This window comes from Suncus etruscus, chromosome 19 (genome assembly GCF_024139225.1).
Source record: "Suncus etruscus isolate mSunEtr1 chromosome 19, mSunEtr1.pri.cur, whole genome shotgun sequence".
In the NCBI taxonomy this organism is placed as follows: Eukaryota; Metazoa; Chordata; class Mammalia; order Eulipotyphla; family Soricidae; genus Suncus; species Suncus etruscus.
In genome coordinates, this window is record NC_064866.1 from 3,462,578 (window position 1) to 3,487,045 (window position 24,468).

The 24,468-nt window shown below is 39.4% G+C and overlaps 1 protein-coding gene across 1 annotated transcript; it reads left to right on the top strand.

Annotated features, from left to right (window-relative positions):
* Positions 1-404: 404 nt before the first annotated feature.
* Positions 405-24,008, top strand: SEC22B (SEC22 homolog B, vesicle trafficking protein). The gene is made up of 5 exons (XM_049765951.1): positions 405-489; positions 12,397-12,506; positions 17,027-17,187; positions 18,513-18,659; positions 23,669-24,008. Exons 1-5 carry the CDS (start codon positions 415-417, stop codon positions 23,821-23,823), a joined length of 648 nt encoding a protein of 215 aa, XP_049621908.1. The 5' UTR covers positions 405-414; the 3' UTR covers positions 23,824-24,008.
* Positions 24,009-24,468: the final 460 nt, after the last annotated feature.

Consider the following 24,468-nt stretch of genomic DNA (forward strand, 5'->3'; position numbering starts at 1 on the left):
ATTACATTAAAAAAAAAAAATTCACTTTCAGCCTCCCTCCCGCCCATCTCCAACAGAGCACCAGGCCCCGCCCCCAAGTGGGCGTGGCCTCAGACGCTGTCAAAAAAGGGACAGGCCGAAAAACTCCCGGAACTAAAGATGTCGGCTCTCGCTAGTTCCGACGGGGGCACGTTCACCCTACGGACCGGAAGTGACGACGCAACTTCCGGCCACCTCACGCGAAGCTCATTGAGCCGGAGCGCCAGCTCTCGCTGGGGGGCCGTTCTCCCCGAGGACCGGAAGTGACGCATACCCACTTCCGGCCAGCTCACCGGAAGTGGAGACTCCGGGCCTGCGGAGACTTGGTGGTTGGTCGTCGGGAGGGAGCGAGCGGGCGACGTGGCCGGGCTCCCCGGACACCCCCAGAGAGAGAAGATGGTGCTGCTCACGATGATCGCCCGGGTGGCCGACGGGCTCCCCCTCGCCGCCTCGATGCAGGAGGACGAACAGGTGCGACCCCCACGGGGGGCGTCGCTGGGAGTGCTCCCTGGAGGGTGCTCCCCCTGGGTGGGGGGGTGGGAGTGCTCCCCAGAGGGTGCTCCCCCTTTGGGGGGTTGCTTTTCCTTGGGGTACACCCCACACACCCCAACACCGTTCTGATTGGGCTCTTGGGGTAGACACTTGTCAATTCCAGAAGCCCTGGCTGATGGATGGAGGGGTGGGGTGTTGGTTTTTAATTCATTCTAATATATGTTAATTTATTCATCACTTAATGATGCCTTTATGTAAAGCAGCAGGCTTAAATTAAGTCCATGGAACACACATGGCTTGTAGTTGGGGTTTCAGTTATCAAAAAAAGAAAGAAAGAAAGAAAAAAGTACAACCCTGGTTTATTGATTGATGAATTGATCTTTTTAGTTATTCTAATGTATTCTAATGTATTCGTGACTTAATGATGCCTTTATGTAAAGCAGCAGGCTTGAATTAAGTATAATGAATACACATGGTTTGTAGTTGGGTTTCAGTTATTTAAAATATAAAGAAAAAAAGAATACCCCACTCCTTTCCCTTCATTAGTGCTCCCCCTGGGAGGGTGCTCCCTTGGGGGGTTCTTCAAGGGGGTGCTCTTTTTTGGGGCACCCCCACACACACACCCCACCACTGTTCTCTGATGGGCTCTTGGGGCTTTGGGCAGAGCAGAAACTTGTCATTTGCAGAAGCCCTGATGTGTTTTATTGATGCTGTTAATTTTTTTAATTTATTCTGATTTATTTTAATTTATTCTAATATAAGTCATATTTTTAATGATACCTTGATGTAAATAAGGCACCCTGCTTGAATCAAGTACATCACCTCACCCCTGGGGGGTAGTCCCTCTTGGGGTACCCACACCCACCCTCCACCGCTCTGGTGGGCTTTTTGGGCTTTGGGCAGAGCAGAAACTTGTCATTTCCAGAAGCCCTGGTATGCTTATTTATTTTCAATTTATTTTAATTTATTCATGTTTTAATGATACCTTTATGTAAAGCACTCTGCTTCATTCAAGCACAGCACTTGTAGTTGGGTTTCAGTTATTAAAAAAAAAAAAAAAAAGAACATTATCCCCTTCCCTTCACCAGTGCCCTCCCCAACATATCTCTTTTCTTTCTTTTATGTAATAATTTATTTTTTAAAATAATTTATTTAAGTTCCATGTTTGGTAATGGGGTTTCTGACATAAAATGCACACACCCCCTTCATCAGGCCAAGCTTTCCCCCCCAACCACCACCACCAATGCTCCCCCATCCATCTTCCTCCTTTCCTAACCCCTTGCAGGAATTTTTTGGACAGGTGATCACCCAGGTTCTGGTGATCTCTGTAGGGAACTTTCTCCAATTCAGAATGTCTTAAAATGTGTATTTGTTTTTTTTAAACCAGGGTTAACATTAGGCTGACAGGCCCTGGGAGAAAAAAAAAATCAGCTCCTGGCTGTCTCTTTAGTGTCTGTCGCACCTGATCCTTGACCCAGCTGCTGACACCTTTGGAAAGTGGGTGAGGTCATCTTGCCACATATAGGCACCTGTCTGAAGTCCAATAATACCTGCCCTCGAGGTTAGGCCCAATTCCCTTCTTTGCTATTTATTTATTAGGCCCGGCTGATTGTGGAGTTATATGCCAGGAAATGTCCCCGAGATGTTCTGGGATTTTGCGATGTTCCTTTTGTGGGTACATTGAATTCCCTGATCCTCCAGCCACTTCATCATTTCTGTGTCCTGACAGCTTTTACAACCTCAACGTTGTGCTCATAGATGCTCCGAGATAAAAAGGAATCGGTGTAAAAGCAGCTCCCGAGAGCTGCAAAGGAATCAAAAAACTGGGTGCCTGATAATATTGCATCACAAGGGGAGTTTCTCATGAGACAGATTTCAGAAACACAGTTGAGGGATCCTGGAGCAAGGAGGGCTGAATTTAGGTTATTTGTGAGAAGTGGTCAGTTTTGTTTTACTTTCTCAACTTAATGGGGGATAAAAAAGGGCAAGTGTCAAAGATGAGTTCTGGGGGGAAATATTTGTAGACTTCTTCTTGGAATTATCCTTTCATATATATTCATGTAGCAATAAATCGCCACTGATGAAATCAGATGTGTTGAAATTATTATTGCTAGGGTTTGCAGGGGTCTCAAACTCAATTTACGTGGGGGCCACAGGAGGCAAAGTCGGGGTGATCCTTGAGTGCAAAGTCAGTAGTAAGCCTTGAACATTGGGGAGTGTGACCCAAACAACTAAAACAAAACAAAACAAAAAAAGATTCCTCTAGGGCAGGGCCACAAAATGTTGTACGGAGGGCCGCTAACAGCCTGTGGGCCACGAGTTTGAGACCCCTGGTTTAGAGGACACAGTTGCTACTTTTGTAGAATTGCATGGAAGGACATGTAAGTGAACTGCATTTACAGTGTAGTATGATAAATATGGGAATGGAAGTTCAGGTACAATGGATATCTAAATTGATTTTGGGAAATTGGGAAGGTCTTCCCAGAGGAGATAGCATCGAAGGTTCTCATTGGTTCCTTAGTAGTAAGGAAAGCTTCTGTTTTCTTCTAAGCCTTTTTAGATTGACTGTGGAAATTCTCTGTGGACATTTCCTTTCACTTTTAGGATTATAGTGACACAAATTATGAAGCTGCAAGTCATGGAAAGTGAAAGACTTTCTTTTCACTCCACAAAACAAAGCCTGTGCAATGATGAAAACTTGTGAAAAATATAGCCTACCCATTGTGAAATTTTTTTCTTCTAATATGTGAAGAATTTCCCAAGGTTGCTCTGGAGAAGAAAAACTTCAAATGGATGCAGGAACATAGTGGGATAGTTTTATCTGTTTACACACAGGAAATTGGTCTGAAACAGTTTATCTAAAGAACATAGTGTTTGATTGAGAAGTAGTCTCGCAGAACAGGGAAGTCTAGTCATTTGTATTGTTACATTGATTTCCAAAGAATGTAAAGTAGATTTGAAAGCCTTTTTAATTTTAGCAAGCTCCTCTTTGCCTTAATTTTCTATTGATCTGTAGTGTATGTTTCTTAATCTAATGCCAAGTCAAAAATAGCTTTACCAAAATGGGTTGATTTGTTTGATAAGAAAGAAAATAATTTCCATGCAGAAATTTTTTTTTGGTAAGGGTCTTGAATGATAGTACAAAAGGTAGGGTGCTTGCTGCTTGCCTCCCCTCCAGGCAGCATACCTTCGATCCCCTGCATCCTGTATGGCCCAAGCCCTTCCAGGAGTGGTATTGCAGTACAGAACCAGGAGTAAGCCCTGAGCACAACCAGCTATGTCAGAACGTATGTGTGTTTGTGTGGGTGTGGTAATTCCATAGTGATTTTCAAGATTTTGACTTTGGTTTGTAAAACCTTTCCTGAACTTAATATGTACAAGTAACATGAATTCTGGGCTATTAGAATAGTATACGGAAGACATATAGAATGCCTGCTGCGTACCACGTACTGTACTGCGTCTTTTAAGTGTACTAATGCATTCCATCTTTACACCAGCTATATTATCCTAGGTAATTATTATTCACTTTTGTGATAAGGAACATTTCAGGCTTCACAAAGTCACATCTAATAAGTCACTAAGTACTATAACTGAATTTTTCATCATGGCTTCTTAACTTGAACACTGTTGACATTTTGGATAATAATTATTTGTTCTGAGAGACTATCCTGTACATTGAAGGATATCTGATAGTATCTATGTCTCTGATACTCCAGATGTAACACTTCCCCTCTCTCTCACCAGTTGTGACAACCCAAAATATTTCCAGACATTGCCACAAGTCCAGGGAAAGGGATCTGGGGTGGGCGTGTAGTGCTAAATATAAAACCATCCTTGATTAACAATCACTGTTTTGAGGAGACAGTTAAGTAGGTAAGGTACTTGCTGCCCAGTTTCACCCCCCAGCATCACTTGTGGTCCCCCATACTTGGCCAGGAGTGGCCACCAGTTGTGGTCCCCAAACAAACAAAAAAATTGTCTCTAGTTTTCTCAGTGATTAAAAATTACTGAGTGATTTTTCTCAATTTAGAACCTTAAATCAATTGAACCCTAATGCAAGATACTGTACTTTACCTTGTTATATGACTTTAATATGTTTGCCTCCTTTTATTTGACTTTTTGCTTTTTTCCAGATAAACACCACGATTACAAAGTTGTTCATGATTGAGCCTTACAATGCACACCACCCTTCACCCATGAACATTTCCCACCATCACTGTCCTTGGTTTCACTCCCACACTCCTCCCTGTCTGCATTTAATTCCTCCCTCTTTTCGTTTATTTTTTTAGAAGTACAATTTAAACATGGCAACAGTCACTGTTTCATTTCACTGAAAGACTAGCAAAGAAGGTGATACTCAGAATTTTAAAGCATTAGTAGATTACAGAATTCAAGATAAATAATACATTGCAATACTCAGTGATGGCCTCAAAATAGTGTTTTTGCTTTGCTTTGATTTTTGTGGGTCTAAAAATCAGATGACAGTGTTGGGGGGTCCATGTGGCGGTGAGGGCCAAATCTAGATTTCCCATATGCAAAGCATATGTTCCATCCCTTTGAGCTATCTTCCTGACTTTGAAAACAGTGTTTTATGGTGTGTTATAGGCCCCATTGTCACAGTTGTTTTTCTCATGAGAGTTCAGGATTTTTCGAGGATCTTTTCCAAGTCATCTTACTGTGAGGAATAAAAGCACTGAGTTGGGATCTGGTAAGAAGCCTGCCTCTGTGTCCATCTCTGACTTTGATCTTGTTTTCTAGCTTTACAAACCCTGTTGTTGTTGTTGTTTTCTTTTTGGTTTTTGAGCCCACTCAGCGTACTCAGGTGTTATTCCAGTAAGGGATGCTGAGGATCGAACCCAAGTCAGCTGTGTGCAAAGCAAACGGCCTACTTGTGCTATTGCTGTGGCCCCAACCAGCCCTGTTTTTTGTTTGTTCATTTGTTTGTTTTGTAACCATTGTGATTTGCAAAGTCCTTTATAGTTGGGTTTCAGCATACAACAAATCAGCCAATCCCACATCAGCATCAGCCTCCCAAAAATTCCCAGAGTGGATCCATACCACCACCCTTTGACCTCCAACCTGCCAGTATAATGGGTCCATTTTAAGTTTAGATTGTTAAAGTTTGAGTCTTTTGATTCCATTGTTGTTGACTTTGACTTGGATATTTAATTTTGTCCTTTTTTATCCCCACCATTGCATCTGAGACCGCTTGACCCTGCCCCACATCCTTTCAAATGTGTGGTTCTCCTCCTCCAGTCAGTTTCTTGCCTTTGTCTAGCTATAATCTGGAGCCAGGGATTTATCTTTGCCTCCTAGTTTGGAAATAATTTCGTAACATATCAATATCAGGCCAGAGCACTAGAAGTTAAAGCAGGTAGGAGATTGGCCTGGCATGTGTCTGGCCTGGGTTTGATCCTTGGTACCCCATAGATCCCAAAAGCACTGCGAGGAGTAAGTCCTTAGTGCAGAGTCAGAAATAGCCCTGAGCATTGCTGGATCTAACCCGCTTTCCCCTCCTCCCCCCAAAAAAGATAATGAGTATTCCCACTAAATAGTTTTATAATTGAGTACCCCAGTTGTCCAGGCCAGTTAATTGTCCTTTCAGTTACTTAGCTGATCATTAAAATCATGCTTAGTAAGTGCTACCCCACACAAGGTTCCTTGTTGCTAAAGATGAAGTTCTTCAAATGAAATAGAGTGAAGAGATAAACCTTGCTTTTCTTTTTTACCAACATGTTTCTCCATTTCAGATGTTTTAGTTTTACTTATTTATTTGTTTCTTTGGGGGTCACACCCTTCGGCACTCAGGGGTTACTCCTGGCTCTATGCTCAGAAATCACTCCTGGCAGGGACAGAGGACCCTAGGGGACACTGGGGATCGAACCAGGGTCTGTCCTGGTCGGCTCTACCGCTGAGATATCGCTCCGGCCCATTTCAGATGCTTCTACGTTCTTCATCTATCTTCCCGTTCTAGCTTGAAAGAATTGTATTTTCTTTCATTTTGTCCCAGCTCTTTGGATTTAAAGAAAGTTATTCAATTTGACCAAGTAGGTATTGGGGAACCAGCTCCAAGAAAGCTGTATGTTGGGTTGCTAAAACTCCTGCCAAACTCCCCCAGTCCGGTTGATTCATTATCTTATTGTAATTGATTTTAGAGGAAGATGATTGCTTCTTAGTGATGTTGGTCTTTGGCCAGCTGAGTTCAGCAGGAATTTAAAATGATAAGAGCTTGGCTAAACATTCTTGTAGAAACCAAGATAGCCTTTGATACAACTAGTTGTTTTGTAAATGTAGGTAACTGCAATCAAAAGTATTGTGATTATGTGACAGATTGCTATCCTTTATTTATAAAATCAAATATTAAACGTGCTATCAGGGGACCTCAGTTTACTATCAGAATTTGTCCAAATATCCTTTTTTTTTTTTTTTTTTATTAAATTACTAGTAGAGACCTTCATTTGAGCTACAGGAAGTTGAAAACAGAATTAGGATCTCTAATCTAACTGTTTTCTCTATGTTGGCTAACTATCTGTCATTTGTGAAATCTAGCTGTTGTTGTCCGTTGGTTTTTCAACCATTTCCTAGTAGATATTAAAATGCTAGGGCTTCACTCAGAAGGTGGATCCATTGTCACTGACAATTTTGTTGTAGAAGTAGACCATGGATTTTAGAACTCTCCTGTCTTGGTTCAAATCCTAGTTATCTCCTCACATGTTGGCCTTAAATCCTAAGCAAGTTTGACTTCTTAAATAGGAAATGGACATAATAATTTTTAAAATTTGTCTTTATTGGAATCAACCGAGAAAGCAGTCATTTTAGGCCAATTAAGAAACTCATGGATTACGAAGTGATCACAGTAACACCATCACCACAGTTAAAAGTTTTCCCCTTAGGATTACATTTGAGATTTATCCTGTTACTATCTTTCATATGTCCAGTACACTATTACTAATCACAGTCACAATGGAATAAGTCCCGGTGATTATTTATTTTATGACTAAAATTTTTTCGTTAAACCATCTTTACCCATTTACCTATTTTGTCTACCCACCCCTTGTCTCTGGCATGCACTAAGTTCAGACTCTGCATCCAGTAGCTATATTTTCTAAAATTTGTTTTTAGATTGCGCTTAAAAGGGAGATCATTCGGTATTGTCTTTCGCTGTTCGATTTATTTCACTCAGTTTCCTGTTTTAGGTCCATCCATGTTATAATTGGAAATTTTTCCTTTTTATAATTTAATATCATTCGATTATATATGTATATTACATTTTCTTTATTCAGGGATCATCCTCTGATCACAGGACATTTTCATTCTATCTTATCTTGTTTATTGTAAAATATACTACAGTAAACATGTGGTGCATATAGCTTTTCAGGTTAGTGTTTTCATTATCTTTAGATAAATTTCCAAAATGTAATCACTACACTATATTATTCATTTTGCATCTCCCTGATGGTAGTTATGTTGAACATCAATTAGGTACCTGTTGACTATTTGTATGTCGTCGTAGGAAAAATATTGAGATTCTCTTTCTATAATATGTATATGATAAGGCCTTATAGTGTAAGTTGTAAAGTTTCTTATATAAGTTTGTTGAAAATTCAATATAAAATGTTTAGAATCTGATAGAAATCAGATAGGAACATTTTGACAGAATTAAGTTAATTGCTCACTTTTTGAACTTTGTTTTCGGGTCATACCTAGCTGTTTTCAGACTCTATGCTCAGGGAAATATATATGGTCTCAGAAACCTAAATTGGGTCTGCTGTATATGCAGCAAACACACCTTAATTAACCCCTGTCTCATCTCTCCAAGTCCTATTTCTGAAGACTCTTTTTTAATTCTGTTTGTTTTTTCCTTACAGTTCTTAGACTAAAATTGTAACATCCTTCGGGTCAGTAGACAGATATAATAAATAGGAATGGATGAATGGGGCCCGGAGAGATAGCACAAGTGGCGTTTGCCTTGCAAGCAGCCGATCCAGGACCAAAGGTGGTTGGTTCGAATCCAGGTGTCCCATATGGTCCCCCGTGCCTGTCAGGAGCTATTTCTGAGCAGACAGCCAGGAGTAACCCCTGAGCACCACTGGGTGTGGCCCAAAAACCAAAAAAAAAAAAAGGAATGGATGAATGGAATTTTTCCCATTACAAAATTGATCTTTTCTTATTGTAATATATTCACTATGCACAAATAAAACCAAAATACTTCTGGTGACTTTTAACAATTCCAGTATGATATTAATGTTGACATATAACATTAAGCTGTGTTTAGTAAATAATAATACGTAATGCAAGATTATCCTACATAATATATTTCATTTGGTATTGTGAATATGAGGAATATCTTCTCATATCAGATGTTACACAACAGCATATTAATGGCCACATGGTATTCCATTGTAGAAATATGTGCCATCTCCATGTTTGTTTGTTTGTTTTTTACTTTGTATGTTATATCTAGTAGTGATCAAGGGATTACTTGATGTTAGGGATTGAACTTAAAGTTTCTACATACAAAGCCTATGCCCTAATCCTTTGGCCATTTCTTCTGGCCTTTAAAAACACATATGATATACACGTGTTTTCAAATATGTGGAATTGTTGGTTTACATATGCCAAATTTCGTAAATTCTAATGCATACTGCTAGAGTGTGCCGGTGTTGTGTTCTCGGAATATTTGAACCAGCTTGTAATATATTTATGGACATGTTAGGATATCTGTAATAGACAGCTCCTTAATGTCTTACATTGAAAATCACTTTGTTCTTTACAATTTTTAAAAATTGCAACATGCTTTTAGTTATAATTCTTTGTAGTGATTTGGTTGTTATTTTTGGGGGGTGTTTACTGTATTTCTTACAAAATCAGTGGTTGTGTAACACTCTTATTCCCTGTTATTTTACTGTAGCTTTTTCCCTTTGTCTCTGTTCCAGTTACTAAAAAAATTTTTTATTGTAGTGTAGACAGCATAATACAATAGTATTAACATTTTCCCCAGCTATGGTGTACAAAGTTATTGCATCACCACCAAAGTGGCTATCACACCCTACCACTACCTCTTAAAAATATATTGTATTATAGTATAGGTGGAATGTTTACAATAGTATTCACATGTACTGACAATTTCTTCCCCTTTTTTTGGCTTTTCGCCCACACCCATTGATGCTCAGGGGTTACTCCTGGCTATGCACTCAGAATTCGCTCCTGACTTGGGGGACCATATAGGACGCCAGGGGATCAAACCACAGTTCGTCCTAGGCTAGTGCTCGCAAAGCAGATGCCTTGCCACTTGCGCCACCGCTTCTGCCCCTCTCCCTTTTTTTTTTTTAACCCTTTTTTTCTGTACAGGGGATTTAAAGCTGATCTCTTGTATTCTAGGCTTGTACTTTGTCACTGAACCACATCCTCTGGCGTTTAGCTAGTTCTTTTTAAACACTTGCTGTTAGCTGATAATTCTATATTTACTGCCTGCTGTGGTGTTTATTTTATAATTAGTATCTGATTTTAACAACTGAGATTCACTTAATTGGTTTGGGGGCTTAAATTTGGTATGTTTAATTATTTTTAGCATCTCACATGACTGTAATTTGAAAAAAGGTTAAAAGCCTTTTGTCTGTGTAGTATCTCTTTGCATTTTAGTAGTATTTCCAGCATTATTTACTCCTCTTTATCAACTTTTGCAGTATCACTTTTTAAATGCCATGTAATGGCATTGGTGAAGCAAAAAGATGGCAAGTACTATCAAATTTAGTAATGTAGGATATTGTGCATGGAATAGTATTCACTGTACTGGAAGACAAGGTATGGTAGGGAGAAGGAATGTGTGTGTGTACTGGCAGTATTTGTAACAATGTCAATATATCATATTACTATAATATAGTTTAGGACATAGTATGTTGTATTAATACAGAAATATTTCTCAAATTATAACAAATCATTGTCTTAAGGGCAGTGTTCAACAAGAAAAACCTACAGGTTGCTACTCTACTGACTTCTGCTTAACACCATGGGTTACTTTTGAAATTTCCACTCACCATCCATTTTAAATACAGCTTAGAATTTTTTATATGCACATTTTAGTTTTCTGCTACTTAAATGACTTTATTATTGCTGCTTTGATTTTACTTTTCTTTTTTTTTTTTTGATTTATGGGTCACACCAGGCATCGCTCAGGGGTTACTCCTGATCTATGCTCAGAAATCACTTCTGGCAGGCATGGGGGATCACATGGGATGCCAGGATTCGAACCACCATCTGTTTTGGGTAGGTTGCTTGCAAGGCAAATGCCCTACCACTATGTTCTCTCCAGCCCCTTGCTTTTATTCCATTTATTTATTTATTTTTGGATTTTGGGTCACACCTGGCAGTGCTCAAGGGTTACTCCTGGCTCTATGCTCAGAAATTGCTCCTGGCAGGCACGGGGGACCCTATGGGATGCCGGGATTCGAACCACCGACCTTCTGCATGCAAGGCAAATAAATGCCTTACCTCCATGCTATCTCTCCAGCCTCAATTTTACTCTTAACTCATTAGTTCATTGTATAGAATATTTTTCATGACCTGTGATTTTGTTTTAATCTTTATCATTCTTCACACATAATTTACAATTTTTTTTTACTAATAATATATTTTCTGTACTTTAATGGTTGGCAAAAGTACCGTTACCAGATAACACACGTAGGGTACTTTTACACGTTAATTTCCTGAATAACTATTTAAAAGAAAATTCTGAGTTTATGTGATAGTATTATGTTAGTAAAATATTCACAGGCAATGCTTGCCACACCATTTTACCAGGCTGAGTTTAAAATTTTTTTGTATTTAAGATCATCTATAAGGTGTGAGAAATGTTAAATATTCTTTAGCAGTATAAGCTAAAGAATATTTAACATTTCTCACACCTTATAGATGATCTTAAATAAAATATTTTTCAATAAGTGAAAGGCAACATTTTAGGTACAGAAAATGTTAATTAAATTACCAATACCTAAATTACATTTCATCCTAGGTTATAGGAATAAGAAAGACTGGGAAGAAAGAAATTGACAGGGAAAGTAAGAAGAGGCAAAAGGGAGGTTATAGGAGCCAGGGCCTCAGGCACTTCAGTGGTGAAAGGGTTTGATGTATATATATTTTTTTTTTGTAAACCCGGGAGCCAAGACAAGAACACTGTAAGCATGAGACACAAACTCCAATAACCAAACTTAAAAATGTGCCTGTGAAAGAGATAAGGTGGTTCAGTAGGGAAATTGGACACATAGATGGAGAGAAATTGCTGTTGCTGCTGGGATTGGAGTTAGAATGTTGTATGCCTGAAACTATTATGAACAACTTTGCAAATAATGGTACTTAATTAAGAAAATAATTTTGGGGCTGGAGCAGTGGTGCAAGCGGTAGGGCAATTTGCCTTGCACACACTAACCTAGGGTGGACTGTGGTTTGTCCCCTGGCTTCCCATAAGGTCCCCCAAGCCAGGAGTGATTTCTGAGCACATAACCAAAAGTAACCCCTGAGCGTCACTGGATGTGGCCCAAAAACAAAAAAAAAATTTTTTTAATTGTAAAATTATTAAGGAACTAACTAGGAAAATATTGCCTGTAATTTTATCTGAATGTTACTTTTATTTTTAGATGTGTATTACCACAGTTTCTTTAGCCATGAAAATTCTTATTTTATTTTTTGGTTTTTGGGACACACCCGGCAGCGCTCAGGGGTTACTCCTGACTCCTCGCTCAGAAATCGCTCCTGGCAGGCTCAGGGGACCATATGGGATGCCGGCATTCGAATCAATGACCTTCTGCATGAAAGGCAAACGCCTTACCTCCATGCTATCTCTCTGGCCCTTAGCCATGAAAATTCTTAAATGCGGTTGTCTTTTTCCAGTCTGGCCGGGACCTTCAGCAATACCAGAGTCAAGCTAAGCAACTCTTTCGAAAGTTAAATGAGCAGTCTCCCAATAGATGTACCTTGGAAGCTGGTGCCATGACTTTTCAGTGAGTATAATTGCAATTCGTTTACCATTGTTACATTATGAAATATAGTCAGCATAATAAATAGCATATAGCAGTGTAAGAGGAAAAACAATTTTTTTAATAAATAGAGATGATTTCCAAAAATTATTCATGGAAATAACTTCCTTGCATCTAAACTGAAACCTTGGCTTGCTTTTCAACTTGCACACAGTAATTTCACTAGTGAGTGCTTTATTGAATCATTTATCTAGTGAATGCTCCCTCCATCATACAATAATTCAGTTTTTGCTTTAGGACCTACCCTTGTTGTCGTACACCTGTAGCCAACATTTACTAACAATATTACCATAAATTAAGCAATTATCATAATCAATTACCATAAAGTTTTCTGGGTCTCAATTTTCTCTATAAGTTAGGGAAAATACATGATTTCCTTACTTTTTTTGAGGATTTTAAGAAAATTGATCTATATCAATATTATTCCCAGATTCAGAAAAAATAGCTAGTCATTAAGTTTAATTATTTAGAAAAGAAGAAATTATAAAAGACAAATTAGTGTCTTACAGTAAAAAGTTAAAAAGTTAAGTTAAAAAAGGTTGTCTATAAAAGACAACTCAGTCACTGATTGTATGGAAGAAGAGAAATAAGGGACTTAGAAATTATCTAGAAATAATTGTTATTGAATGTTTAAATATATCAGATCTGATTGTGATAAAGTCGGATAAATTCCAGCAAAGAGGACAAGATAATCAGAGGAAATCACCAAAGATTTAACTAAATAATCCTTTCTGTCTTAGACATTTTGTACTGAGATTATAATGACTTAGGAAGAACTTCCTCTCTAATTTTAAGAGAAAAAAAAGCATATTCATAGAAAACCATATAAAAATGGGGCTAATGGGGCCGGCGCGAGGTGGCGCAAGAGGTAAGGTGTCTGCCTTGCAAGTGCTAGCCAAGGAAAGATCACGGTTCAAACCCCTGGCGTCCCCCCAAGCCAGGGGCAATTTCTGAGCGCTTAGCCAGGAGTAACCCCTGAGCATCAAACAGGTGTGGCCTGAAAAACCAAAAAAAAAAAAAATGGGGCTAAAAGGAGTGATTTCTGAGTGCCTAGCCAGGAGTAACCACTGAGCATCACTGGATATTGCCCCCCCCCCCAAAAAAAAAAACCAAACCAAAACAAGTGGGGGCTAGAGCTACATCAGGTAGAGTATATCAGGTAGGGTGCTTGCCATGAACATGGTGGCCAACATGGATTTAAACCCTGGAACTCCATATGACCCCCCCACACCTTGCCAGGATCTAGAAAAATATTTATAGAAAAGAACATAGCTGGGGCCGGAGAGATAGCATGGAGATAAGGCGTTTGCCTTTCATGCAGAAGGTCATCGGTTCGAATCCCGGCGTCCCATATGGTCCCCCGTGCCTGCCGGGAGCAATTTCTGAGCATGGAGCCAGGAGTGGCCCCTGAGCACTGCCGGGTGTGACCAAAAAACCACAAAAAAAAAAAAAAAAAAAAAAAAAGAAAAGAACATAGCTATTTAATTATGTAGTATACTTTTTGATGTGGATTGGGGAAACCAAAGACCTAGAAAGCTATTTGGAATTGAAAGATACTGTTTGATCCTATAGCTCTATAATCTTATCTAATCCTTTCATCCACAAGGTATTTATTAAAGACTTATTTCGGCTAGACTATATATTAAGTCTTATATTTTAATGACTACCTTTTAATGAGCTTATCCTATTAGTAGAGAGAGACACACCAATAACTACACGTAGTGACAAATTAGAGCAACGTGTGCAGTAATGGGTATCTAAATGAACTGCTTTGCAAACAGTGATCTGTAGTTACTCGTTTGCAGGAGGTCAGTTTGAGGAAAGGGTAGAGAGGGAGGAAAAATAAGGAAAATTTTCACAGGAAGTTGTAGGAATGTGAGAGAACCCAGCTTGTTTTTAGAGAATGGTATGATGTGTTAAGACTGATAACAATCGGGCCGGAGAGATAGCATGGAGGTGAGGCATTTGCTTTGCATGCATAAGGACGGTGGTTCGAATCCCGGCATCCCATAGGGTCCCCCGAGCCTGCCAGGAGCAATTTCTGAGCATAGAGCCAGGAGGAACCCCTGAGCGCTGCCGGGTGTGACCCAAAAAACAAAACAAAACAAAACAAACAAACAAAAAAGACTGATAACAATAGTGTTTGGGTTGCTACATATGTTTTTTAGGTACTAAAGTTTTATAGGTAGGTAGGTAGGTAGGTAGGTAGGTAGGTAGGTAGGTAGGTAGGTAGGTAGGTAGGTAGGTAGGTACTAAACTTTTATAGGTAGGTAGGTAGGTAGATAGGTACTAAAGTTTTATAGGTAGGTAGGTAGGTAAGTAGGTAGGGATAGAAATAGATAGATAGATAGATAGATAGATAGATAGATAGATAGATAGATAGATAGGTAGGTAGGTAGGTAGGTAGGTAGGTAGGTAGGTAGGTAGGTAGGTAGGTAGGTAGGTAGGTAGGGATAGAGATAGATAGATAGATAGATAGATAGATAGATAGATAGATAGATAGATAGATAGATAGATAGACAGACAGACAGACAGACAGACAGACAGACAGACAGACAGATTTATTTTATAGATACTAAGAGACCCCTGGAGATATTAAGCAAAGTTATTTACTTTTTAGGAATAAAACTGAAAGTTTAGACTCGAGTCAAGGAGACTGTTAATTCTAGTGCCCAAGCAAGAACAAAAAAGTCTGGATACAGACTTGTAACAGGTAGCAGAATTGTAACAATTCAAAAGTGATTATTTGCTCTATTTCCCTCCCTTTCTCTCCACACTTCCTTCCCTTCTGCCTTCCTTCCTTCTCTACCCTTCCATCATCCTTTCTTCCTTATCTGTTCCTTCTCTTTCCCTCTCTCTCCCCACACCATTTTCCCTCTTCTCTCCTCCCCTTCCCTCCTTTCTCTTCCTCCTAATTGCCTCCTCTTAATAGATTTGAAATAAGGCCTAGAGATTAAATAAAGAGTTAGGTGGTTGAGGTCCTTGTCTTGTATGCAGTCATCCCTGGTTCAGTTACTTCATGTCACATATTGTTCCTCAGTCACCACCAAAATCAGTTCCTGATCACAGAGCCAGGAATAGTCTCTGAGTGTCAACAGGTAGAACCCCAAAACAACCCTCTCTCTCCCCTCCTCAAAAAATTGATACTCTGTGGAGTTCTAGGTTACCTAGGATCTATATAGGAAGAGCATAGATATGGGTATATGGAATGCTTTGGGCCTTTAAACTAAGGAACCTCTTCTAATGTTTGCTCTGTTACTCTTCTGAGTAGTTTTTAATAAAAATAAAGACTCCTGTGAGTTAAAAGATATTGGAACACCATACAGTAGCTTAACCTCTCTCCAAGAATATCTGAAGCATCATCTAGCTTCTTCCAGAGAGTCAGGGAACTAGTTCTTGCAAAAGGAAGTCAGTTTTGTGATTAAGTATGTTCCCACGTATACTCTGGAGATTGGAGAAGAATATTATTATGAAATCTTTAGTATCTGTACCCAATAAACATTGTGACATTAACTTCTAACTTTTAAATATCTACCAAAATCTACTTCTACTGTTTTTTTTTAATTAAATAATTTTTATTTTGACCAAAGTGGATTACAAATCTTTCACAGTAATATTTTAGGTACATAGTGACATTGAATCAGGGGCATTCCCACCACCAGTGCTGTCCTCTCTCCACTCTTGTTCCCAGCATGCATCCTGTATCCCATATCCCCCTCCTTTGACCCCTGGGCTGCTAGTATAAGTGGTCCCCTCTGTGTCCTTTCAAACAAGAAAGGAATGGGAGGAGTCCTCCTAGAGGCTGTAAAAATTAATTTAAGAGAAGAAAGGGAAAAAGGAAGAAAAACATAAAAACCATACCAAAAAAACCCAAACGAAACAACCTGAAAAGCACCACAGCAATAAAGACAACAACCAAACAATAACCGTGGTCCTGAAATAAAAACAAAGCACACAAGAAAAGAAAAAACAACAATAACAAAAAAAATAATTTGTATTTCTACTGCTTTTTAAAGTTGCAAGGAGTGTGGCACTGGGGAGCAGGTAAGATGTTAAGGTGTTTGCTTTGCATCCTGCTGACTCTTGATTTTAATCCCCAGCACCCAGTACTATATATGTTCCTCACCATTACAAATTGCTTTTCTCGGGCCCGGAGAGATAGCACAGCAAGTTTGCCTTGCAAGCAGCCGATCCAGGACCTAAGGTGGTTGGTTTGAATCTCGGTGTCCCATAGGGTCCCCTGTGCCTGCCAGGAGCTGTTTCTGAGCAGGCAGCCAGGAGTAACCCCTGAGCACTGCCGGGTGTGGCCCAAAAACCAAAAACCAAACCAAAACAAAACAGAAATTGCTTTTCTCATATAGCTTGTTTCAAAGAAGTGAAGCTAGAAGAATTATTTGAATGGTGCAAAGAATCTGCTTCAGCTTTGGAGAAATTGTTTGTCTATGAACAACCTTTTCCTTGTTTTTGTTTTTCTTCCTCCTCAGCTACATTATTGAGCAGGGGGTGTGTTACTTGGTTTTGTGTGAAGCGGCCTTCCCGAAAAAGCTGGCTTTTGCCTACCTAGAAGACTTGCACTCGGAGTTTGATGAACAGCATGGGAAGAAGGTGCCGACCGTCTCGAGACCATATTCCTTTATTGAGTTCGGTAAGTTTGGATGTCTTCCCTCTCTCTATTATGCTAACAGCCTTTAAGCACATTTGCTTGCTGATAGTTTGGGTTCTTGCTCTTTTTCCATATTGTCTTTGCTTTCAAATGAGTTGAGGCTTTCAGCTCATAATTTTCTCTGATCTTTTCCCCATAGAGCTTTTGTTCTTTGACCTTTTTGTTATTTCTATTCTTTCTTAGGTTGTGTGTGATGAGAACTGTGCCCAAATATCTACTTAATTGACATGTGAACAGCTGAGTTCTGGGGGGCGGGGGTGTGTGGGTGGGAGAGAGACACACCTCGTGGTGGTCAGGGGTTACTCCTGGCTCTGCATTCAGAAATCGCTCCTGGCAGGTTTGGAGAGCCATATGGGATGCCGGGATCAACCTGAGTGAGTCCAGGGTCACCTGTGTGCAAGGCAAATGCCCTACCTCTGTACTATCACTCCAGCTCCAACAGCTGAGTTCTTTCATAACACACATTTGTATGCACATTCATGGAGATTTTCGCTTTAAATCTCATTTTTAAGGAGATCAATAAAATCTGGAATTTTGAAAAATGGTGGGTTTTTTCTTAGTAGACTAAGGTCATATACTTTTTTAAATTTTACTAGATTTATGGATACTGGAATTATAGAAAGACTCGTCATTGATCAGATTGGGTTAAGTGGGTCCTACATATGGTAAGCAGAGGAAGTCACAACAGATATCAGACTACACCACTATCTGGTTTGGGTTTTTCTGGTTTGGTTTGACAGCCACGCCTGGCAGTGCTTATAGATTAGTGGTTCTCAGAACCACTACTGACAGGATTCAGAGAACCATGCAATGCTGAGGAGCAAACCTGAAACTTCTGTGAGCAAATCATGTCGTCATCTTTTAGCCGTCTTGCCAGCCCCTCTCTTAGAGTCTTAGAGCAGATTCTTGTAATTCATAGAAGACTTATTTTTGTTGTATGGCCCTCTACTTCTGTAGTAGTCATTTAGTATGTTGAAACTCACAAATGAAGAATTGGCGATTCAAAGTTCAGTATCTAAGTTTAATTAACAATGGACAGTGCATGGGGCCAGAGAGAGAGCACAGTGGTAAGGCGCCTTGCATGCAGCTGACCCGACTTCAATCCCAGCATCCCATATGGTCCCCCGAGCCTGCCAGGAGCGATTTCTGAGCGCAGAGCCAGGAGGAACCCCTGAGCACCTCCGGATTTGGCCTCAAAACCAAAACAAACAAAATAAGGATTAAATTCAGAACTTCCTTTGGTCTGCATCAGTAAGAAAAGATGGGTTTAAAAGAAGATATTAATAGTCACTTTTAAACTATCCTAGATACCTACATTCAGAAAACCAAGAAGCTCTACATTGATAGCCGTGCTCGAAGAAACCTGGGCTCCATCAACACCGAATTACAAGATGTGCAGCGGATCATGGTGGCCAACATCGAAGAAGTGTTGCAGCGGGGAGAAGCACTGTCAGGTACTAAATGCGTTGAGAGTCTCGAAGGAAGAAATGCCCCATCCCTTAGGCAAGGATAGTTTATTGCGGATAAACTGTTTATGTCATCGTGATCTATCTAGGACTGCTAACAATTATTTTTTTTTAAAAATGCGTTATAGTGCTTAGCTTCTAGTATCTTTTATTGTTATTGTCTTGTTTTATTTTGCTGTTGTTGTGGGACCACACCTGGTACTGTTCAAGGCCCCTCATGACTCCTTTTTTGTTGAGGAGGACCATTGTAAAGGTCTCATCTATAATAGAAACAACATTGTTTCTGAGATATTTTTAGAAGTTAATAAGTACTTACAGAGCCACATTAGTTAAAGACCTAAAAATATGAGAAGAAAATTGCCACAGATTTCTTGCAATTGAAGCCATTACAAAATAAGAGATTTTTCCAGAACAAATGTTGTGAAACAGCATGATTGTCATTATTAGTCTAGGCCGCAGGGGTCTCAAATTCATGGCCCTCCGTACAACATTTTGGGGCCCTGCCCTAGAGGAATCTTTTTTTGTTTTGTTTTGTTTTAGTTGTTTGGGTCACACCCCCCCAATGTTCAAGGCTTACTACTGACTTTGCACTCAAGGATCACCCTGACTTTGCCTCCTGTGGCCCCCAGGTAAATTGAGTTTGAGACCCCTGGTCTAGGGTTTTTGGGGTTACATCCAGAGATGCCTCAGAGGTTATTCCTGCCTCTGCACTTAGGAATCACTACTGGTTATCTATACTCAGGGGACCATATGGGATGTTGGGGATTAAACCCCTGTTGGCTTCAGGCAAGGAAAACATTCTGCCTGCTGTGTGCTATTTCTCTAGCCCCAAAACAAGGCATTCCTCTCCTTAAAAACTAAAATTCGTGACTGCAAGAGAAGATCCAGTTGTTATCAACTTATATTTTATTGAGAGTTTTGCTGGGTTTTTTTCGGTTATTTGTATTGTTTTGGGGCTACATCTGGTAATGCTCAGGGATCACTCCTGACAGAGCTCTGAGAACCAAAGGGGATCAAAACCCCTTTAGGGATATAGGGATCAAACCTGGGTTGGCCATGTGCACAATAAGTACCTACCCACTGTCCTAGATTGAGTCATATAATGTTCAGGACATTGTGTTCTCTATCATAAAAGAGAAGGACAGTACAAATGTTTCTCATTTCTCTCTAGTTCTCAAACATTCCTCCTCAGCCAGGTCATCTTTCTTACCATCCTGGACATTTTCAGTACTATTTTATATACTTCTTTTATTTCTCTCACAGTAATGATTCTTGGAATTTATTTCACAAGTAAACTGATTTTTATTATGAATTTCAATTTCAACCTTTATATGAGTAGTCAGCAGATATCCCAGAATACAACATTATACTCTTCCAAAATCATATGTGGCTGAATGAATCTACATTTTTATCAATTTTTTTTTCTACCTGGATAAAGCATAGGAATTTTTCTTAAATTCTAAATCAATATATTTTTGAATTTATAAAGCATGTAAAAAATCCCCCTCTAATGCTCAGATAAAGCTGATATGCAATTGAAAATGAAGTATATCCATGGGCCCAAAGAGATAGCACAGCAGTGTTTGCCTTGCAAGCAGCCAATCCAGGACCAAAGGTGGTTGGTTCGAATCCCGGTGTCCCATATGGTCCCCCGTGCCTGCCAGGAGCTATTTCTGAGCAGACAGCCAGGAGTAACCCCTGAGCACCGGCCGGGTGTAGCCCAAAAACCAAAAAAGAAAAAAGAAAAGAAAAGAAAATGAAGTATATTCCTATCCTTCAGTAATTTCATCTGATTAAGAATATAGGAAACGTGTAGCAGTGGTCCTCAAACAATGGCCCGCGGGCCACATATTGTATTTGTATCTGGTTTGTTTCTTCATTGCAAAATAAGATCTATGCAGTGTGCATAAGAATTTGTTCATAAGGGCCCGGAGAGATAGCACAGTGGCATTTGCCTTGCAAGCAGCCAATCCAGGACCAAAGGTGGTTGGTTTGAATCCCGGTGTCCCATATGGTCCCCCGTGCCTGCTAGGAGCTATTTCTGAGCAGACAGCCAGGAGTAACCCCTGAGCACCGCCGGGTGTGGCCCAAAAACCAAAAAAAAAAAAAAAAAAAAAAAAAGAATTCGTTCATAAGTTTTGTTTTTACTATAGTCAGACCCTCCAGTGGTCTGAGGGACAGTGAACTGGCCCCTGTTTAAAAAATTTGAGGACCCCTGGGGGAACATGTAATATGTCACATAAGGGAACATTTATCAATTGAGTGCTTTGTTTGCTAGGCAGTATACTAAGGGTTATTTGCATATATCATATTTTATTCTTGGATTAGTTTTCTACCAAATGGATAGTAGTAGACCAGTTTTATAGATAAAGATGCAGAGACTTGAATAGTTAACTGGCTTGCTCTAAAAGTCACATTTGCTAGCACGGAGTAATATTTTGATCTCTTGCCCGCAAGAGATGTTTAATGTTTGAATGTTTGGCAATTTATGTAGGTGTATAGATAATTATCTATAAGAACATAGAGGGAAGAAGATGAACTGTGAAAAAACCAGGAACAAGGTCTTGAATTTAGCTAGATCATAAAAGAATATGTATTTAGCTTTTGTTTTGTTTTGGGCTGTTCAAGGCTTACTCCTGACTTTGCATTCAGGGATCACTTGTGGTGGGGCCTGGGGACCATAAAGGGTGCTAGGTATCAAACCCAGGTCAGCGTCTTGCAAGGCAAATGCCCTACCTACTGTACTATTTATTGCCTTCGCTCCTAAGGAATGTATTTTAAGGAGAAAGTGTGTTTGTACAGATCATATTTAAAGACAACAACAAGAACAGCAAATCCCAAAGAAAGCTTTTTTCTTTAAGCTTCTTCACAGTAAGAATCTATTTTGTGTGTGTGTGTGTGTGTGTGTGTGTGTGTGTGTGTGTGTGTGTGTGTGTGTGTGTGTGTGTGTGTCTTTTACAAATTTTTAGTTTTGGAGCTAGTCTACATACACTTAAGGTCAAAATGATAGTTTGTATGGGTTCTTTTTGCTTAAATCATGCTCCCCCATCTTTCTTTAAAACTGTATAATATATGTCTATTTGTTCATAAGTCACTAGGTTTGTTTTGTTCACTTATAATAGTCACCCCACCATGCAGTAAATTGCTCTGGGGTGGACAGAGATGTTAGCTAAGTCAAGCAAATTTTGTGTGCATTGATCTTTATGCTTGAGTCTAGGACTTTGCATGGTATCTAGTATGTAGATATTTGCTAACTGACTTATTTAAGCAAGCTTTATTTGTATATCACAGGTTTCACTGTTTTCTATGTAGAGAATATTTTTAACTATTATAAGACCTAATAATAGGTTCTTTTTTTTTTTTTTTTTTTGGTGTGTTTTGGGGCCACATCTGCCAGTGCACAGAGCTTATTCTGAGTTCTTTGCTCAAGGATGATTCCTGTAGCCTTAGGAGATCATATGAGGTGCCAGGGATTGTACCTGGGTCAGCCACATGCAAAGCAAGCACCCTACTGACTGTCTTATTGCTAGTCTTGTTGGCCACTGATAGGTGTTTTCTTTGCTCAGTTATTCTCAGCAGGTTCTTACAGATATCTGGCTGCCAGGCCTTATTCTAGACATCTACTGGAGATATAGTCATGGACACAATAATTAAAAAATATTTAATGATCTCTGTCTAATGGACTGTTCCTTTTCATAGATTGGTCTGAAAGATTATTTGCGGTCACAATTCACTCTCTCTGTATTTTTTCACAGTTAAGTTGGGCATTTTTTTCTTTAGCACAAGTTGCTAGTGAGAGCAGCTTGCCTGTTACTAAGTAATGCCACATTTCTCAATCCAAACCAGTCTCTGTTATGCAATTTCAAATATTCCAAAAGTATTTTCCAAGGAACAAGTTTAAGTTGTGAAATGCACTTTTTAGAAAATGTAAAGCAATGAAAAGTTTGCACGCTAAGAATTTATTTGTATCAACCTAAGAATTTGGGTTTGTTACTTAAATATGCCCTGTAAGTGAACCCTGCCTAATTTGTGTCTGTTTCTCTTAAGTGTTCAGTTAATTATAAAGAAATGAATTAATAAAATGACTTACAAATGCCACTTTAAGGGAAAAAATTGTTTCAAAAAATGCACAATTCAACTTTCTTTCCAGTGTCAGTTTTTATAACTTTACTTTCATGATGACCTTTTTTCTGAAAGGAGTCCTAAAAATAGGGTAGCTTTGACGAGATAAAGTTCAGTATTTAAGGTTGGAATAATAGTTCAGTGATTAGGGTTCTTGCCTTGTATTTGGCTAATTGATCCGTGAGCCCTTCCAGGAGTAATTCCTGAGTTCAGAGTTATGAGTAAGCTCTAAGCACCATAGGTGTGTCCCCCCATCCGCCCCACAAAAATATCCCTTGGAATTTACTGTCTAATCCATGGATTTTTTTTGAACCTGAATTTTAATACACTGTCATTTTGAAAATATGAAAGAATAGTTTGTGACTATGACTTAGAAATCAGATAATAAGGATAATTTAATTATGAAAATGACTACTAAGAGCTGATCCTTATCAAGTGCTCAGCAGATATATTGTCCTCGCCTGACATTCTCACATACCTGTAATCCTATGATAAACTAGTGTTATCAACTCCATATTATTGATGAAGAAACTGGATGGCAAGGGACTAAATGTGACCATTGTCAGAAGGCTAGTACAGCTGAAATTTGGGGCCCGAGTCCCAAATTACTAACCACCTCACTCTACAGACAACCTTACAAATTTGAACATAATTTGCTCAAATCATTTTTGAAATCTATTGTGGTTTTACATTGCTTCAAGATCCTGGAGGTCTCCGTCTTACCGTTCAAATGAAAACCATTAAAGCTTAATGGTGGTTCGGTACAGTAAGCGACCAAAATGGCATAACCCTCTTTGGTTATTTGTATGTCTTCTTTGATAAAGCGCTTCCAGGAACTAATTAATGCTTTCCTTTTTTTTTTTTTCCTTTGACAGCATTGGATTCAAAGGCTAACAATTTGTCTAGTCTGTCCAAGAAATACCGCCAGGATGCGAAGTACTTGAACATGCGTTCCACTTACGCCAAACTGGCAGCAGTAGCTGTGTTTTTCATCATGTTTATAGTGTATGTGCGATTCTGGTGGCTGTGAAGTATTGGATCCAGTCGCCGGCAAAGGAGAAGAGAAGCTAGAATCCAGCGGGTGTATGTTTTCAGGAGGCTGAGCTCACAGAGACGTGTGTTAGAATCCAAGCAGAACTTCTGTCTCTCAAGACTTTCCAAGAAAAGGTGTCCTGAAAGTGAAAGGCTACATACACCTCATTTTACGACGCTTAACCCTTGGTAGAAAGTTTCTTTGGGGGTGCAGAGGCTTTCTCTGGGTGCTAAGCCATATATCTTAGGGAACAGTAGATTGTTTTCATTTTGTTTTGTTTTCTTTCCCTCTCCCTCCCAGTTTTTACATTTTAAAACTGACTGAGGCATTCTCATTTTCTCACGGAGCCATCAGTGAGATTTGGGGGTGGGGTGGGGGGGTGGGGGGTGGAATTATCTGTGTTAGCACCAGTCTGAAATTTCTCCAAAGAAGGCAGCCCTTTGGGAAGGTCCTGGACTCTATCTAATCAACATTCCTTTTGTTGGTAACATGATTTCAGTAATCTGAGATTTTTGATGGCCTTTTAAACAAGACTCCAGTAAGTGAAGGTTAATTGCTGTATTGCAACAATCTTGTCTTTTGGCCCCTGGAGAAAGTTGTCCTTTATTGTTTTTCCTTTTATAAGATTTTGCTTCTTGCACA

Excerpts from the sequence above, each read along its gene's own strand:
- SEC22B (XM_049765951.1), top strand. The coding sequence starts at position 415 with ATGGTGCTGCTCACGATGATCGCCCGGGTGGCCGACGGGCTCCCCCTC. Across the intron at positions 490-12,396 it reads CGATGCAGGAGGACGAACAG|TCTGGCCGGGACCTTCAGCA; the intron begins GTGCGACCCCCA and ends GTCTTTTTCCAG. Across the intron at positions 12,507-17,026 it reads GCTGGTGCCATGACTTTTCA|CTACATTATTGAGCAGGGGG; the intron begins GTGAGTATAATT and ends CTTCCTCCTCAG.